Source organism: Corvus moneduloides, chromosome 3, assembly GCF_009650955.1.
Source record: "Corvus moneduloides isolate bCorMon1 chromosome 3, bCorMon1.pri, whole genome shotgun sequence".
NCBI lineage: Eukaryota > Metazoa > Chordata > Aves > Passeriformes > Corvidae > Corvus > Corvus moneduloides.
In genome coordinates, this window is record NC_045478.1 from 87,463,656 (window position 1) to 87,481,727 (window position 18,072).

The following is an 18,072-nucleotide window of genomic DNA, read 5'->3' on the forward strand; positions in this document are numbered from 1 at the left end:
ATTTTTCTGAGATCACTTTTTGCTTACCTGGATGAGTAAGCTTGAACTCAGTGTGTTCTCTTTCCTACTATTTATCTTGTCCATCCTTCTATGTCACTTTTTGTTGATCTCATAGGCATCAGAAAAGCACAAGATTCTCCTTTTGCTCTGCTGTGAGATGAAAAACTGTCCTGAGTTCCATTTTTTTTAAGCAGAAAGAGCTACAGATGATGTATAGGAGATTTGTCACTGCATACTGATGAAGCTTGGGTCAGTCTCAAAGATATTTATGGCTGACATGAGTCTTTCTTTTTGCCTTTTTATTCCTTTATTTACAGTGAAGAATGCGAGACCTAACGGCTCAGGTAACGAGCAGTCTGCTGCAGTTTCCAGAGGTGACTGTTCAGGCACTTGGGGAAGATGAGATCACCCTAGACTCTGTGCTGTGTGGGAAGTTTTCTGGAGGTGAGCATTTTCCTTTAAATTTTGTTGTGGTATAAAGGGTCATAACATCAGGTTGATTCTGTTAAATAAAATGCATCAGATTCTGATAGCGCTAAAAGGATATTTGAGCAGTTAGAAATGCTAAGCATTGAAATTGCAACAGCCTGCTCCAATCTACTGAAGTAGATTAGTGTGCTATTAAAATAATTTAGCTGACCATGCCCTCCTCAGTTGTGAATGAAATAGGAGACAGTTTTCAAAGAAGAGATAGTGTTGTTTTGGGATGGATTTCTTTCTACCAGCTCAAGCTCTGCGTCCATCATAACATCCCATGCAGAAATAGTTACAGAGATGCAATATGCTCCTTTTTCTTCTCTAGTCTAAATAAAATATGGGAAGAAGAGGACAGCTCTGTTAAGCACTGCCCATGTATTTCCAAGGTATTTAATAGGATGCAGATGAGGACCCAGTGAGAGTTGCTGAAAGCAGCTAAGCAGATTAGCTAGCTGACTTTCTAGGTGATCTGAAGGTAGAGCTGGATGCCTGTCTGGATGTCTGGGCTTGTGTTAAGACCAGATAGAATCTTACCTACCTGACTGTAAGTGCAGTAATGGAGCTGATCCTTCCTTTGAGCTTGATGTTCTCCAGTGAAGGAACAAGTGTTAAATTCTTCAGTGAAACAACACTTGTTGAAGTGTAAAAGTTGAAATGCAGTGCCCATTTGAAGATAATTTCCTGTCCAAATCCCTGCCCAGAGTAGTCACGTGTCAAGCAAAATTCTTAAACTGGAAATGAATTGGTTTAGATGGGCTGTATTTGAAGTGTGCTTTGAGACTTGTGTTCCTGTACATATGTAGGTGTTTTCTAGCAAAAGCAAGGCAAGTATGATGTACACGCTAGAGATCAGTCTATTGTAATCTTTATCCCAAACAGTCAACGTTCTTGAGTGCAGGAATGACAAGTACAAATGCAAAGGAACGGGGTTATTAATTTTAGGATGTACTGGTTGAGGGCTGCAGTGGGTGATTTAAAAGCATTGTCCAGAAGTAGGTAGTTCGGTCTTCCTCCCTTTGGCGCGTTTGAGGGAAAGGCGCAGTGACAGCGGCCTCGCTGTTGTTGCAGTTCCTCTGCTGGGGAGTTGTTCAGTCATGTTTCTTTTCCCTTGCAGGCAGAAGTGGCCTGGCGTGGTTGGCGTGTGGCCCTCAGCTGGAGGTGGTGAGCTCTGTGACGGGAGAGCGGCTCTCTGCGTATCGCTTCAGCGGAGTGAACGAGCAGCCTCCCGCTGTTCGCGTGGTGACCGAGTTTTCTTGGCAGAAGAGGACTGGACTCCTGGTTGGGTTGGAGGAAGCAGAGGGAAGTGTTCTCTGTCTCTATGACCTTGGGATCTCAAGAGTGGTTAAAGCAGTTGTTCTTCCAGGAAGGGTATGTATCTTTTTGGGGAAACAAAGATTTTGTGTTGTTTGGTGCTGCATAATCCTGCTTGAGGAAAAGGTCTTGTGCATCGCTTTGTAGGACTTACACTTTTTATATTGCATTAACGTATTGTCAATTCGGTGTATCCAGTCAAGAGAGCCTTGATGTAGAATCTTGGACTTAGCAATAGCATTATCTTTTGAGTTTACTGATAGTAAAAAAAATGCTGTAGAGCCCATAGTGACTTAATTCTCTTCTTTTACAAAAAAAGGCATTGCAAACTTCTTTTTTTGTCAGAGCAAAAAAGAAAACCCCAGTTACGGTGTCTGTAATATACTTTTTCTGAACAGCTAATTTCTGTCAGAAATACTGTCTTTAAACTATCTCAGACTCCCATCATTGTGGTGTTAATGACTTTGACACATTCCCCTCAATCTCAGACTAGGAAGCAGAACAAATTTTTCCTTTAATTTAGGATTGGAAGAAAGAGATTTTAGTGAGTTATCTGTCAGATTGTTGGCAGATATACTTTGTCTGCAGTCCTTGAATCTCTGCTTATTGAATAAAGTGTTTGTGTAGATGGGATACAGTGGTGTAATGTTGCTAATTTTTTCTGCCTTCTGTAACCCTTGAACTCAAATGATGTAGTATCCCTGTGTCTCGTTATTGTAATGGAAACAAGTATCAGATTAAGTTATCAGAACATTAACATTCACTGTGTTTTCATCACCTTAATCTGCAACAAATAAATACTTACTTACTGCTCAGCTTTCCCGAACATTATTTGGTTTGACTTGCTAGAATACAGGTGGAAGTGTGCTTACTAGTAGTAAGCATTTGTGGTGTGGTAACTTTAAAGATACAAGTCGGGTCAGTGTTTCAGTGTGTTGTTTTGCTATCTGCACGGGTTTTAGAGGGAGAGGCAGGCTGTGTGCTAGCATAAACATATAATCAGTAAGTAAATTATGTTCTGATAAGTGATGTTGGTGTGTTAGATTTTATTTCTTCTATCTAAGTAAGCTAGGAAAGTTTAAGAAGTAAGGATTAGGTCGTGTCGAATCTGTATCTACAGAAGTGTTTTGAAATAGAAGCTATTTCCAACAATCAGTTGTATTAGAGTTGTTCTATACCACAAAAACTGGTTCAGGAGCAAAGATGATGAAGCCCTGCAGGAAAGAGTTGGCTGTTGTGTGATGAAGGGTATGAATTTTGAAATAAAGCCAAAGCTGCTCTGAAAGTTTTGCTCTTATGCCCTGAAAGCTTTTGATTACAAGTGTGTTTGGTCTGTTGCTTTCGTTTTGCTTCCTATGTCTTTGATATTGCATTAGTTAAGTCAGCATAGTCAGGACACAGGTATTGCTAATTGGACTGTGTCAGCTCTCAGACTGTGAGTGGGAGTAAGGGTAAGCAAAACCAAGTAGATAAAACTTCCACTTGGCTGCTGTCCATATGTTTTGAATTCTTTCAGAAACTCATATTTGCATATTATGTAATGTATAGTTTGGGGGGGTTGATATGTTTCTCTGCTTTTCAGATTGATTATTTTTAAAGGTAAAATGTGGATCTTAATGTCACTTTCTACAGTTTTGTCATTACTCTTTTAAACCTTTAATGAGCAGCATGTTTTCAGGACTGTTTTCTCAATGGATATAACTGTGGACAGCTAAGTTGTACAGTTTAACACTAACTTAGAGCAATTCTGCTCCTCGGTGTCAGGTTGTTAGTGTACTAATACAGGGTGCTTATTGTGACGGTGTGACTGCCTTTTAGTGTAACAGTGGATGTTGAATCTTTCAGAGAATACAGAGGTGAGTTAAAAAACCCAAACTCAGGAGCTTAGAAAGAATTTTAGCATAATGGCTGTGAGTGTCTCTCAGTGCCCTCTGGATATATAAAATGCAGCAGAAAACTGAAAATGTTGACGAGTATGATTTGAACTGGATTCTGAATTAAAAACATGAATTACATTGAATTGGTTTATAACAGTTGCATGTTTAAGAACTGTTGCGTGGTATTTTCCCAATTTTTCCCGGTTTCTATGAGGCAGAAGGGCAGCATTCAGATTCAGTGAGCTGAGAAAAGTTTTCTTTGTTCTTTCCCAGAATGAGCTGGCAGTACACTAGGAGAATAGGAAAAAGCAGTGCATAGCATAGTGGAAAAATATGTCATTTCAGGAGCTTCTACATGGAAAATAGAAGTAACCGGGGAACATTTTTGGAAGACTCTATGCAAAACTAGTAAAGATTCATTTGGAGCCAGTTGTACAATGAAAAAAATACCTTGAAAAGAAGTTAGAAGCAACACTTGAACCTTGGCAAATTGTGCAGCAAGATGTGTCCTGTATTTCCTCATCACAGTCACCAAGACTTGGAGCTCAAGAATCCGAGTAATCAAAATACTTTTGCTAGTCCTCTGAGGAGCAGAGAAGATTGGAGATTTAATTTGAATCATAAAAATTCTGAAAGAAAACCGAGTTTCCTAAATAACTATAGGTACTTCTAAGATTGGAATTCTTGTGTCCAAGGTAAAAGGTGGATTGTGTAGCAGATGTCCAGGCAGCGCAGTCGTAAGCAAATGCTTGATATGGGAGAGGAGAAAAAAGATGGACCACCTTGTGATGCTCACTTCTTTGCTTTGTTTTCAGACAAACCTTTGTTGTTGCTGTAAAGCTGCCTGTTTTCATGGTGCTGCATTTGTAAGAGGCCAATCGATAGCCCCTGTTCTTCTGTTGTCCAGCTTTAGTGCAGGAGCCTTGGTGTGCTTGGGTCTCTGCTGGAGCAGTCAGTATTGTGCTGGGTGTGCTGTGGGTGCTGAAGGGTCTTCACCTTGTCCTGAGGTTGTGGGGAATGCTTGTCCTGTCCGGGAGCAGAGAGAGCTCGTGCCTCAGGCTGAGCAAGTTCCTGTTTGGTCTGTTGCTGTTGGTTTAGGCTGCCTTCTACAGTTTTCCTTCCCATCTGTGACAGTGCTGGCACGCATTTAAAATTTTTGTTGGATATTATGAGTCAAAGTGAGGACCAGCACAGATTTTACTAAGCCAGCATCTCCCTCCAAGCCTTTCTAGGAATGTTTCATTCCCATGGAAATGGTGTGTCTGCTGTGGCCCATGGCCACTGCCTTGTTTGCCTTGCAGCCCTGATTTATCCTGTGAAATGTTTGGTAAAGAGGACCTGGACTGTATCACAGTGCCGATGGGCTGTGAGCAGTGGAAGGACTAGATTTAGCTTTGTCTTTCTTACTTAAGTCCCGTACATACAGTAAAGCTTCTAGCATGTAATTGATTTCATGTGTCTTCTCAGATGTAATTATTTCTAAGTAGGAAATGGAAATTGGTAAGCTGTAAAGACAGAATGGGCCATTTAAGTGGAGAGAGCTTTCTTTCTATGAATTTCCTTTTTGCTTGGTATAATTGGGAACAATGCTTTGTTTTTAAGTCTTACGAACCTGTATTTACTTTCTTATTTCTGATGTGCTAATGCTGGCTTCACTTCTGAGTGAATTGAGCTTCCCTTCTGAGTGATTACTCTTGAGCTTGTCAGAAGAGCTTTGCTGTTGACTGCAGTTTCCCGCAGGTGACTGCCATCGAACCCATCAGCAGTGACGGCGGAGCCAGTGTGAGCACCCGGCACCTGCACCAGAGCCTGCGATGGCTCTTTGGAGTGGCAGCGGTGGCTACAGACGTTGGCCATGTCCTTCTGGTTGACCTTTGTTTGGATGATTTATCTTGCAGTCAGAATGAAGTAGAAGCATCGGGTAAGCTGCAGTTTTTAAACTTGAATTTAGAAGTAAGAAAATTTGTTTCTTTTCAAAAGCCAGCATGTACCCCAGTGAAGATCCCAGCGTGCTGACTGACTGCTGACGTTTCTGACACTGCTGATTGCAGATGGCAGTTTGGCATTGTGTGGTCCTGAACTGATCAAAAATTGGGAGTGGCTCAATACCCCTCCTGCTGTTAAGAACACCTCTTGCTGCCCAGATCCCTTTGTCCCTATGATTCTTGTCAGTGGGATGTAGGAATTTTTCCATCTGAGTCCGTGCAGCTGCCTGATAGGAAGTTGTGTCAGAGGTACCATATTTCTTGAGAGGGTTCTCCTGTTTCCATTAATGACTTTGGGCAAATTTTAGGCTTGTGTTTTGAAATAAATCTGGTTTATCAAAGCCCTGCATTTGGGTGAATGAATACTGCAATTTGTGTTTTCAGATTGTGCCCACTGTTTTGGGTATTGTAAGAGTGGTTTCAGGAGTTCATGTCCCTTCAAATAGCTTCATCATGAGGCCCAAACTCCTGATTTATAGAGTCCAAGCAGAATTTGTCTAGAAAGGTTACAGTTGTACCCAGTTTTGAAATAGGATTGAGAATACCTGTCCCATTGGAGAGTCCTTCTTTTCTCTGAATAGGTGCAGAAACAGAAATAGCAAAAAAGGTGTTGCAGAAATGGGTGTTTTGCCTGGGACAGTAGAATTAGATTATACACACTGTATAATCACATCAGTTCCAAATGCAGCTGAAGTGGCATAATACATTCATTTCTTGCCTGCTTTTATGTGTGTAGATCTAGAAGTTGTCACTAGAATTCCTGCTGAAGTTCCACAGAGAAGAGAAGCTGTGACCAGAGAAGGGAGGCATCTCTGTTTTCAATTACGAAGTCCTTCAGGAACAGCAGTATCAACCCTGTGCTACATAAGCAGAAGCAACCAGCTCGTTGTGGGTTTTTCTGATGGCTACTTGTCACTATGGAATATGAAAACTTTGAAGAGGGAGTAAGTAATACTTTCCACTTGGTCACACTTGGAGGTGCAGTGGTCTCAATTTTTTGTTTCAGGAAGTGCTGCAGTAGGGCTGTGATAAAACTGGTTTTTTTAAGTCAGTTTGTTCTGTCCAGGAGTATTCAGTAAAACTATGCAATGTGTGTATTTCCAGGTATTAGAAAGGATTTTTCAGAACCAGGTACTGCAATTAGGCTGAAGTTACTGAAAGCCTTCATTATGTAAATAATGTGATTTTGGTGATAATATTTTTTAAAGTGTCCATGACGAAACTAGTGCGACATGGTAATTCAATAGCTGATCTGTGTCTGAAAGCATATTCTTTCCTACATTTCAGTCTTAGTGGAAATTGGTGGTGGACTCATTCCAAGGCAAGGGTGCATGCAAATGAAAGATTGGAAGCCTTGGAGTCAGTATAAGGGACATGTAATTTTATAAGCAATAGTAAAATTTAGAGGTGATTTTAAATCTGCCACTTAAAATATCTGACCACATTCAGATAGGGGTTTACGTAAGGAAATCTACAGCACCTCACCGGAAACTACATATGTGTTATGGATGAATTATGGATGCATAAATAGACAGTGGACCATAATTAGATGCCAAGAAAAGATTGTGAAGGTACAGCTGAAGTTCAGAAGTTGGGAAGACAAATACTTAAGAAGTAGTGGCTTGTCAGTCATCAGTTGTTTAAGATGGAAGTACAACCTTCTGCACTTTGAGGATAAACGTGCAAGGTGCTTTTTTCCCCAGAAGATGCCTCTACCCTTCTACAAACAGCTAGAGCCAGCAGGCTTTTTTTCTTTATCATTTTTTTGTTTTAAACCTGTAGGCACCACTCTCAGCTTGAAGGAGGAAGGATTCCTGTCTATGCAGTTACTTTTCAAGAGCCTGAGAATGATCCTCGCAATTGTTGCTACTTGTGGGCTGTTCAGTCTACACAGCAAAGGTGAATAAAATCTTGCCATAAGTCACTGATCTTTTTTTATAATACTTGTTCACATTCAGTTGATATCTGCGTATTCATTTTGTTCATTTAACTGTACAGGAGATGAAAAGTATTAAGCTTACAGTGCAGTTTTTTCAGGATTTTTCACTTGTAGAGAGGGGTCGACTCACTCCTACCTTGTGAAAGAAGGCAAAGGAACAGTGCCTATATTTTTGTGCTTTAAGTCTTAAATGATTTCCCTTGTTTCTTGATGACTGCTTCAAGATTTGTTTGGTATTCCCATCATGATATTCAATACCATTTAAAGTGGTTTAGGCTGCAGATGCAGAACAGTAAACATCATCAGCAAGCTACTTAATCAGCCCAGCTGTTCATAGAGTGGTAGTCTTCTTAAGTTTGACTTTAAAGCAGTTTTCATGGAGAATGCTTTACTGTTGTGAGTGATTTCCAGCAATTCGGCAATTTTTTTCTCCATACTGCATATTAAAGCTTTCCAATGATGTAGTTAGCATTGGCCCCTGAAGCTGCTAGTGTCAAAATTTCCTGCTTTCTGTTTTACTGGCTAAATGTGACCAATTTTCATGTTTTGGGAAGCAGTGTTTTTCTTTTCAGCAAGAGCATGCTCTTAAGTAAGTTTCAGCCTAGATCTAATAAAATGCTAATGAGGATTGTAAAGCCTCTTTGTAATCAAATCTCCTCATTTATACCTTTTTCAGTGAAGGTGATGTTGTGAGTTTACATCTGTTGCAGTTAGCATTTGGTGACAGAAAACGTCTGGCATCAGGACAAGTCATGTACGAGGTAAGACAGGCCTATATGTGAGAAGATGAAAATAGTAATTTTGTCTAAATGAATATCAGTTAAGTTGACCAGGTTAATATTTACGATGACAGATCAGTGAGACTAAAGAAAAAATGTCTTTTGATGAGTCTCTGTAGGCATTGTTTGGTCCATACTTTTCAAAACAATTCATAGAATCATAGAGTAGTTTTGGTTGGAAGACCTTAAAAAATATCATCTAATTCCAATCCCCTGCTATGGGTATGGATGCCCCCCACTAGATCGGTTCACTCAGGGCCCCATCCATCCTGGCCTTGAACACTTCCAGGGATGGGACATCTGTAGCATCTCTGGGCAGCCAGATCTCCAGATCCTCACCACCCTTACAGTAAAAAATTTCTTCCTAACATCTAATCTAAATCTCTCTCCTATTTTAGTTGAAAACCCCTTCTCCTTTGTCCTTTCACTATCTGCCCTTGTAAAATGTCAGTCTCCCTCTTTTTTACAAGCTCCCTTTTAAGTGCTGAAAGGCTGCACTGAAGTCTCCCAGCATGAGGTTGGACTATTGGGCTGTGAGTGCATACTGCTTCTTGTCCACTAGCACCCCCAAGTCCTTGGCAGGGCTGCTCTCAGTCATTTCTCCTGGTCTGTAGTCATGTCTGGGATTGCCCTGTTCCAGGTGCAGCACCTTGCACTTGGACTTGGATACCTTCATGTCACGAGATTCTCATGGGCCCCCCTCTTAGGCTTGTTGAGGTCCCTCTGGATGACATCCTGGCTTTCTGTTTAGTCAGCTGCACTTTTCAGCCTTGTGTAATCTGCAGACTTGCTTACGGTGCACTTGATCTCACTGTGTCATTGATGAAGACACTGCAGCGCACCGGTCCCCACACAGGTTTCTGAGGGACACCACTCAACATTGGCCTATGCCTGGAGATAGAGCTGTTTGCTACAACTCTTTGGCTTGTTCCATCCAACCAATTCCTTATCCACTGAATAGTCCACCCTTCAAATCTGTCTCTTCAATTTAGAGATGGTGATGTCATGTGGGATTGTGTCAAAGACCTTTTAGAAGTCTAGGTAGGTGACATCAGTCAGTCTTCCCTTGTCAACTCTTGCAGTCACTCCATCACAGACAATGACCAGATTGGTCAGACACAATCTGTCTTTACTGAAGCCATACACTTTTATACTGCAGTGTCGTGTGTTCCAACTAGATTAATCTGCAGAGAGCCCCTATACATTCAATTCCTGAAGAGGAAATGGCTGTTACAAATGAAATTACTCAATTTAAACATCACATGAATGGCATATAGGAAGAGAAGACAGGGCTTTGTTGAATAGCTTTGTGTTACCGAACTGTAGATTTGAGGAAGCCTCTGTCTGTCTCCCTTTCTTAAAATATGGTCATGTATACATCTTATAGATTTCTGATCTCTGTTTTATAATCTTGTTTTTCTTTTAAGCTCTGTCAGCCTGACTTCAAATACACCTACAAAAATACCTACAATGTCTCTTCAGTCTTGATTCTGAAACTCAATAGTTTTAAGGATGATTCTTTTTTACTTTTTGGCTGGGTTGTCTCTGAAATCTACTCTTAAAGCCAGCAAAAGATATAAATGCAATGTAAGGTGGTATGATTTGGTCAGAAGAGTCTCCGTAAATTTTTAGAACTGGTTCCAGAGATGCTGTGGTATAGAATAGATAAAATATAGAAGAGATATTATTAGGTCTCAGATATCTGGCAGAGATGGGAGGCACCTGTAGAATTTTAATTCCATTCAGCAGTATGCACGAAACTCTTCCAAGATCTTTTTAGTGAGAAAGTAATCTTAATTCAGAGTAAGTCTTTCCTCCTATTTGGCACTTGCTCTTGTATGTTCTCAGTAGTACAAAATGAAATTGAGGTAATCCATGGATTACCTTGGACTGTGGTTCAAAGACTTTTTTAACAGGGACTTTGAGTTTTGAATTTTTTGGAATGAGTTTAAATTTTGTTCTTTTTTTCCTTTTATCTATAGGAAAGCGCCTTCCTCATTTGGAAGTGTTGCTTTTGAACAGATAGAGGTTAGGTGTTTGGAGAAGGTAGTGTTTCTTTAAAACCTGTCCTCTGTCATGGTGATGAAGTAGAAATACCTTCAAGTGGTTCAACATGTCTGAATATGCATGTCATATCTTCGTGTGCGGTTTTTTAATGACAAAAATACACAGTGCTCTAGAGGAACAGAGCACCCTGTTTGGGGGTCTTTTGTGTGTGTGTGGCGTTTTTTTATTTTAAAACAGCTTTCATTGCGGTTCACTCCTGCATCTTGTGCTCTGAGCACTTTGGCAGGTTGATAGGAGAAAGTTTCTTTAATCTTCTCAAGATTCACTTTTGAATTTCTGTTTTGTTTTATCCTCTTTTAAAAGTTTTTTTTAGCTACAGTCTTAGCAGTGACAAAGACAATACCTTTTCCTGTGTGCTGCATTGGGAAAAAAGCAATTGTCTCTATTTCTCTCGTGGCTACTACTTTTTCCATCTGAACAATTTGATGTTAAAAGTGTGGGACCTTTAACTATTTGGTGGTTATTCATCTTGGTTGTCTTACTTTTCTGAACAAGATGTGACAAATGTCAGTTTGTACCTCAGAGGGTTGAAATATTTCATCAGCCTTTAAAAATGGATCTACTAGAAATTCCAGCTGATACTCTTTAAAAAAAACACACAAAGCGATTAAAAAATGTTATTGTGTTTGTGACTTGGAAAACCTGTGGTGTAGTTAAAGTAAGACTTGGAACCCTCTACAGGCTATACAACCAGTAGTACATTCACAGGCTTATCAGTGGTGTCAGGCACCATTCCCTGGATCTGAGATCTTTTCCTTCCCTGCTGTTTCTGCTTCCCCATGATGAGTGTGTTGAAAGATCACAAAAGGAGCCAATCTTAGAAGGCTGTTGAGGAGAGCTGAACATCTGCACCCTCTGAGGAGGAAAGACAGGTTCTTCAGCTGGCTTCCAGATAAACCACTTGCATGTGTAGTTTCATGCTGAGATCTGATAGCATCTACTGCCAAGAATCCCTCCCCAAAGGATGCATCAGGACAGGATCTGTGCTCTCCAGTAGACACTTAAGTCTTGGATTACTTCTTGTGGTCATAGATTGGTCAGTATGACATGATGGCTCTCTGCCTACATGACTGAATCAAGCTTCTTGTTGGTCTTCAGTGACAGCAAATTTAAGAGTTGTCCCATTCACCAGGCCAAGCTTGAGTAAATGAGGAGAAATTAATCTACTGCTGCTTCTTGTTCACTGAGTAGAAGTCACAGTATCTTGAAACACTTGTCCCCTTACATCAGTGCTTTACGTCCCAGGAATCAGACTCGAGGCCATGAAAGCTTGCACTTTGTATTACGGTAAAAGTCACAAATGGAACTTCTGAAACACGTGGCACTGTGTTTTTATAAACGGGTCCAACTTGGGTCTCCATTGTCTTCAAGGCTTGCTTAAATCTGCTCAAGTAAGAAAACTGAAAGATACACTGAAATTAGGCTTTCAAAGGCCTTTTTTATATCATCTCAGCAGCTGCTGTATCTTGTGGATCAGTTCATGGTCATGGAGCATATCCTTAACTTTGTCCTGCACAAGGCTTGTGTATAGTCTCTACGTTGATACCAGAGTCTGACCAGTTCAACTCCTTTGAAAACTGTCCCATTTAACTGGTCTGGAACATCATAACTTAGTATCTTCTCTGCACTGGAGTTCCTTAACTTAGATTTGCTTGCCGCAGTGTGGAAAATTTAAAGCATGCGGCTTTGGCTAGGAAATTGTCTTCAGCAGGAACTATTTGGTATTATTTTTCTCCTTCTTCTCTGCACCAACTTTGTGTGGGTGTGCCTCTTCATGTATGAATGACAGCTGAAATTTCTAGTCATTAAAATTAATGCTGGACATATTTATGGAATTTTCATGCTTTATCTTGTGGAACTGTCCTTTGGAACGGTGAATTTCTTGTTCAGGACATGATCTCTTTTAAAATTGGTTTTAGTGATTAGTTATCCTACAGTGAAGGTGAGGTTCTTTGCTTAGGCTTCATGTTAGTTTTTCAAGGAGATGGTTTGGATTTTTCTTGTCTACCCTGCATATACCTGTTACTTCCAAAGTTCCTGAATAAGATAGTGTGGACTGTGCATGCCTCAGAGCAAAGTTTTGCTAGGGAATTGATAGTTTTTGAAAATGTGCAAAGCCTTTTCAGCCAAACTTACCTGCTCCAGTTTGAAACTTAATTCTCTTGAATGTCAGATGTAGTTTTTATTTGCTATCAGAAATAAGTTCATTGGAAATAAACAGTACCATATACATGTTATATTAGATATATACTTTCTTTCATAGTAGATCTAATGAAAATTACCTTCTTTTTTAATTTTTTTTCCTGCCCAGGGTTTGGAATATTGTGATGAAAGGTACAGTTTAGACCTCACTGGTGGAATCTTTCCCTTGAGAGGGCAGACCAGCAATACTAAATTACTCAGCTGTCAGACCATAGAAAAGTTTCGCAACCATGCTGACAGAGAGGATAGCATTAATGAAGGTTTGTTCTGATGTCCCTGTTTGGTTATTCTAAACTACATGATTTGGGAATCTAAGCAATGAATGCTGTTCTATACTCACAGTCTTAAAGTCTTAAATATTCGTCTAGCTAACCTTGTTGGGCTTATTTAAAAAAAATCGCTTGCTTAAGTTCTGTGGGACTTTTTTATCCCTCTGGACATCATTCTTTAAGGGAAAAAGTAGGTTTTATTTTATGTTTGCTGGGATGCTAGAGCAGTGTATGGGGTCATCTGTATAATACTGGTCAGTCAGTTTGTTCTGGCAGTTGTCTTCATTGCACAGTAAGATCAATCTGTCTGTTGCTTAGGAATGTTACCTGATTTTTTTTTTTTTTCTTCTCCCTGATCAAACATATGGCTTGGCTGCATCCATTTAGCACCTGGTCACTAGTGGTGTTCCCCAGGGCTCAGTACTGCAGCCAGGTCTATTTGATATCTTTTTTAGATGATCTGGATGAAAACCTTGATTAGCTAATAATTGTATGTTTGGTTTAGAAAGGATACAATTTGAACAAGAAAAAGAGGCAGTATGACTAAAACCTATCACATGGATGTTTGCTATTCTGTATATTGTTTTTATCATTGTTAAGAAAGAATTATGTTTCATGGGTGAAATAACAGAATTAAGCCAAAACAGAAAGTAATATTTTAAAAACACCAGATCTCATATTTTCTACAACAAGAAACAATGTCTTTTCTTTGACAGTAATCTCTCCTGACACCAGTGTATCAATCTTCAGTTGGCAAGTGAATACCTATGGTCAGGGAAAACCATCTACTTACTTGGGTGTGTTTGACATCAATCGCTGGTATCATGCTCAAATGCCAGACTCACTGAGGTAGGTTTTAGTTAAGTTGCTTTCAATATCCCTACAAAGGATTAATTTGAAAGTCTCTGTTGAGCTTATGCACTTGTTTTCTTTAAGGCCAGAAGAATTCCGTCATGATTGCCCCTATTTTGCACTGTGGTCACTGGATCCTGTAATAAGCATGACTTCTCCAAACCTCATTTTGGATATTCTGGTACACGAGCGTAGTCTAAGTCGGGGGGTTCCTCCTTCTTATCCACCACCTGAACAGTTTTTCAATCCAAGCACCTATAATTTTGGTAGGTATTTCAGTGCTTTTCATTTGAATAGTGACAAGCTTCAGTTGAGGTCAAATGCCACTTAGGGGTTCTCCTTCTTGTTCATTGTTTGTCACACAAAAACCAAACCAAACAACCCCCACAAACCTTCTCCAACCTGGTTACCTGTCCTGACAAGGTATTTAGCTTGTGCAACATATCTGACAGGCTGCTGACTTTTGGGTTTTGGGACTTCTGTAACACAGCCTGGGAAGGGGTGATGGTCATAAAATGAAATGACTTGGAGCTGAGGCCCAAAGCACAGCATCTGGGTGGCACTGGAGCTTAAGTTTCTACGGTCAGACAGTAACTACTTTTTAAAGAAAGTTTGTAGGTGATCTGCTGAAGGCAAGGGCTGCTCGAGGTTTGTCTTTCCAGTGGGCACTATTGAAAAAGCACAAACTGGTGATAAGGTAACAATGTCTGTCAAACGTTCTTGTTTCTGCAGATGTTACATGCTTGCTCAGCTCGGGAGTTGTTCACATGACTTGCACCGGCTTCCAGAAGGAGGTGACTTTTTTGCTGTATCTCTGTTGAGACTGTCCAGAGATGAACCTTTTCAAGCTTCTCTCTTGCAGTGCTTTGAGTGTCAGAGACCACTTTATGCTCACACAGCCCATCCACATGCATAACTGCAGTCACATCCTGCCAGTTTCATGCAAATAGTGCTGTTCTAGGGAGGCAGAGCAGGGATTGAATGGCTGGAAAGGAATGCAGCATTGCTGTAGTAGGAAGAAAGGGTGTGGTGGAAGTTGGGGAAAGCGTTTTCTTCTTGGTACTGTCTGCACAGCGTGGAGTTAGGGTATGGACCCCGATGAACTTGAGAAAGGAGGACAGCATGGAGAAAGGGAGAAGTTATTTAACTGTTTCAGAATTATTAAGGAAATGCATGTTTTTTCTCCCAACCTTGGCCAAATTATAACTTCTGAGCCACTGCACAGCTTGTGACAAATCCTTTCAAATTAAGTTCCAGCTCACTAAATATACCCATGTAAATCATCTTTGGCACAAACAAGCACAGAAGTGTGATTTAAAGTTGTGTGTTAGTTTTAACTTCTACAGAATATAATTTGTGTCAGGGAAAATACCAGGGCTCGAGTATTGACAGACAGGCTGGAAAATACTTCCTTTAGCATTGCAAGGGTTAGTGTTTTCTTTCACAGGATACTGTCTATAAACTGAAACTGTTAGTTTGTCTGTTGTTTTTAAGACAGAGCCCTAGTGATTGAATGCTGTCTTAAATCTGTGTGTTTTGATTGATGTTTCAGACCTTGAAGTTCTTGAAGAAATCTGGTCCTTTAATAAGTGAAGCCATTCGTGACAGCTACACTCGGTGTCTTGTAGCTGGCTTGCTGTCTCCAAGACTGGTTGATGTCCAGCCATCCAGTTTGAGTCAGGTGAGTGTACACTGGGGAATCCAGGGGGAATACATCCATCTTATCTGAAGGCTCTAGAGGCTACAAGACATTGCCATCTGAATTTTATGTGACTTGGAAGCTGCTCTGACAGGCAGGTTTTGACATTAAGTAGCAGAAGTAATAATATGCAAACTCCAAGTTTGACTGGGAACAGCCCTCTTGGCAAGCTGACCCAGCCCAGAGAATGTTTATTTTGCAAGCCTGATGTAGGCTCTTACATTCTGATTAGATGTTCCGATGTCAACTCTGGTGTGAAATTACTTGGGAAAGCAAGACATTTTATGATGACCTTTGCTGAACTGTGATTATATTGTTCAGAGACTGCATTGAGCAGGGATTGCTTTTGAATACTAGAAAGAAAAATTTCAGAATTAGGGTCAAGAAGCTTGGAATTTTGTTTGGTACCCTAAGAGGTAGTTGGCATGTTTCCTTGCCTGAAATGCATTTTCAGAAAACAATGGAAATATCTGTATGTCTTTTAATATGTAGAAATTGCTCTTAAATGTAATGTTTTTACCTAGAACACAAACTTTTTGATTTGTTTAAAAAAAAATAGAGGGAAGAAAAAATGAAAAATCGTATGCAGGATCATTTCACCTGAAAGAAATGTCTGAACACCAGCTGAAATAAGCTTATTTGCCGTGTGTGTGCATGCCTGTGCATTATCCTTCTCGAGGATTGCCATGGCATTAGAATACAGAATTTGAACAGAAATTTCTGCCTATTGGAACTGAAATGTTTCCCTTCTTTATGGTACTTCAACAAATTGTAGCTTAATGTTTTGGCTGTCAAAGCTGCTTCATGTCTTGCTGGTCTTGGGAGCTGCTTGGCCTCAGCTTCACTGTTTCCATGCAAACACAGTTGTGTTTGCTCTGTCCCCTTCACGTGTTCCTGATGGCAAAGGGGGGTGCCCAAAGTGCATCATGGGTGTGAGCAGAGGATGTTACTGCAAATAGTTAACTGGGACTCAGTAAATGGAGACTGAAACCCCAAGGCACAGAAATAGAGATTAACATTAGCCTGTGTGAGGTTGAAATGTCAGAGGAAAACTTTCCTGTGTTCCTCAAACCAGCAATCAGTCCAGCCCGTGGCTGGAATTCAGAAAGAATCAAGAATCGGGAATTAGTTGCGTTTGCACCAGTGGACTTTGTGATGTCTGAATGAGTATCCAGTTAGAAACAAACACTTGTGTCGATGGCTCGGGAATGAAAAGTAGGTGAGGTTGTGATTTGCTTTTGTCTGTTGTGCTTAGGAGGAGCAGTTAGAAGCGGTGTTGTCAGCTGCTGTGCAGACAGGTTCTTTAGAACTTCTGACGGGATGCATTAAACACTGGACTTCTGAAGGTAATGCTGCTTCCAGTGTTTTTATGTTCTCTCTATTTTGGTGAGAAATTGTGGCTTCACATCTTCTTTGTTTTCTCTTTCTACAGAGCAGCCAAGTTCTGCTGTAAATTTACGGTTTGTTCTTGAGTGGACGTGGAGCAAAGTGATCTGTACAAAAGATGAACTGGACCAAATATGTGAGTACTGGTGTGGTCGTTTTTGAAAGCTCAGGTCATTCTTTGTAGTGGATCCTATTCAGTAATCTGCCGGTATATGGTACTGCTTCTTTAAGTGTTCTCTAAGTGTTGTGTGGTTGTTGAAGTGTCCTCTGGAAGTCTGCAGTTGCTCTGCTGACTGATGATTTGATATTCATCCTTGACAAGGTGTTCCGCTGTTTGACGGCTCCTGCAACTTCATTGACCCCCAGACACTACAGTCCCTTCAGCACTGCCAGCTGCTTCTGAGCAACCTCAGCACAGTCCTGAACTGTTTTCTAACAGAAGCCCGAGAGCTTACTGAGAAAGGTTGGTGAAAGCACTGCGAAGCCTTGGGTCCGTTTGTTAAGGTTTGGAAGGATGCTTGGGTTGTAACTGTGGAGACAGGAGCTGCTGTTGTTTTGGATGGCTGGGAGAGTGTCAGATTGAGCTGGGAGGAGGGGCTTAAGTCTGAGAAGCTGGGACTGTGATTTAAGATGCTTTGAGTTCAGGGCAGCAGCTTGTTGTGGAGGTCATGAGGCTGGGTAGGGGAGGCTGCATTGCTTCAGCAGTGAGCTGAGTAAGCACCTGGGTGGCACTTACAGCAACTGAGTGTGGCAGTGCTGAGAAGTGTTCCTAGTTCTTAGCTCGTGATCGATAGCTGTGTGCAAATTGCTGGAAAATATAAAGGAAGCCGAAATGAGTAATGTGTAAAAGCAAGTTCCTTGATTTATTTTGGCTTCTGATTTTATTAATTGTTGTTGGCATATTGTGGGCAAAAGAAGACACTCTCTTTGCTGAAGTAACAATCTCTGCTACACGGGAAACAAATGTCTTTTTCCTGAGTAAATCTAATTGATAAGGTTTGGGTTTTTTTAAATTTTAATTTTTAGTGAGTCTGTTTCTTTGTAGTGCTTGGTTTCTTTTGGGGGTGGGTGAATGGTGTTTCGTTTTTTCAAATTCAGAAGTGATCTGGGGGGACAAATACAAGTAAAAAGAGTTCCACCGTGTTTTTTTAGGCTTTCTATTTGTTCTGCTGAAGGGAGTTTTGTAAAAAGGAGAGGAATTGCAATATCCAAATAATCTTTTGCCTTTT

General features: G+C 40.6%; 1 protein-coding gene across 1 annotated transcript in view; it reads left to right on the forward strand.

Moving 5' to 3' along the window:
• Positions 1-18,072, forward strand: part of LOC116441081 (protein ELYS-like) — a 41,471-nt gene that overhangs the window by 4,797 nt on the left and 18,602 nt on the right. Inside the window, exons 2-15 of the mRNA XM_032102619.1 lie at positions 318-444; positions 1,592-1,845; positions 5,406-5,586; positions 6,387-6,594; positions 7,433-7,549; positions 8,266-8,350; positions 12,747-12,897; positions 13,623-13,755; positions 13,843-14,024; positions 14,491-14,552; positions 15,311-15,439; positions 16,713-16,803; positions 16,890-16,979; positions 17,166-17,306. Of these exons, the coding sequence (XP_031958510.1) occupies positions 324-444; positions 1,592-1,845; positions 5,406-5,586; positions 6,387-6,594; positions 7,433-7,549; positions 8,266-8,350; positions 12,747-12,897; positions 13,623-13,755; positions 13,843-14,024; positions 14,491-14,552; positions 15,311-15,439; positions 16,713-16,803; positions 16,890-16,979; positions 17,166-17,306 (1,945 nt within the window). The 5' untranslated portion in view covers positions 318-323. The remainder of the gene's footprint in view (positions 1-317; positions 445-1,591; positions 1,846-5,405; positions 5,587-6,386; positions 6,595-7,432; positions 7,550-8,265; positions 8,351-12,746; positions 12,898-13,622; positions 13,756-13,842; positions 14,025-14,490; positions 14,553-15,310; positions 15,440-16,712; positions 16,804-16,889; positions 16,980-17,165; positions 17,307-18,072) is intronic.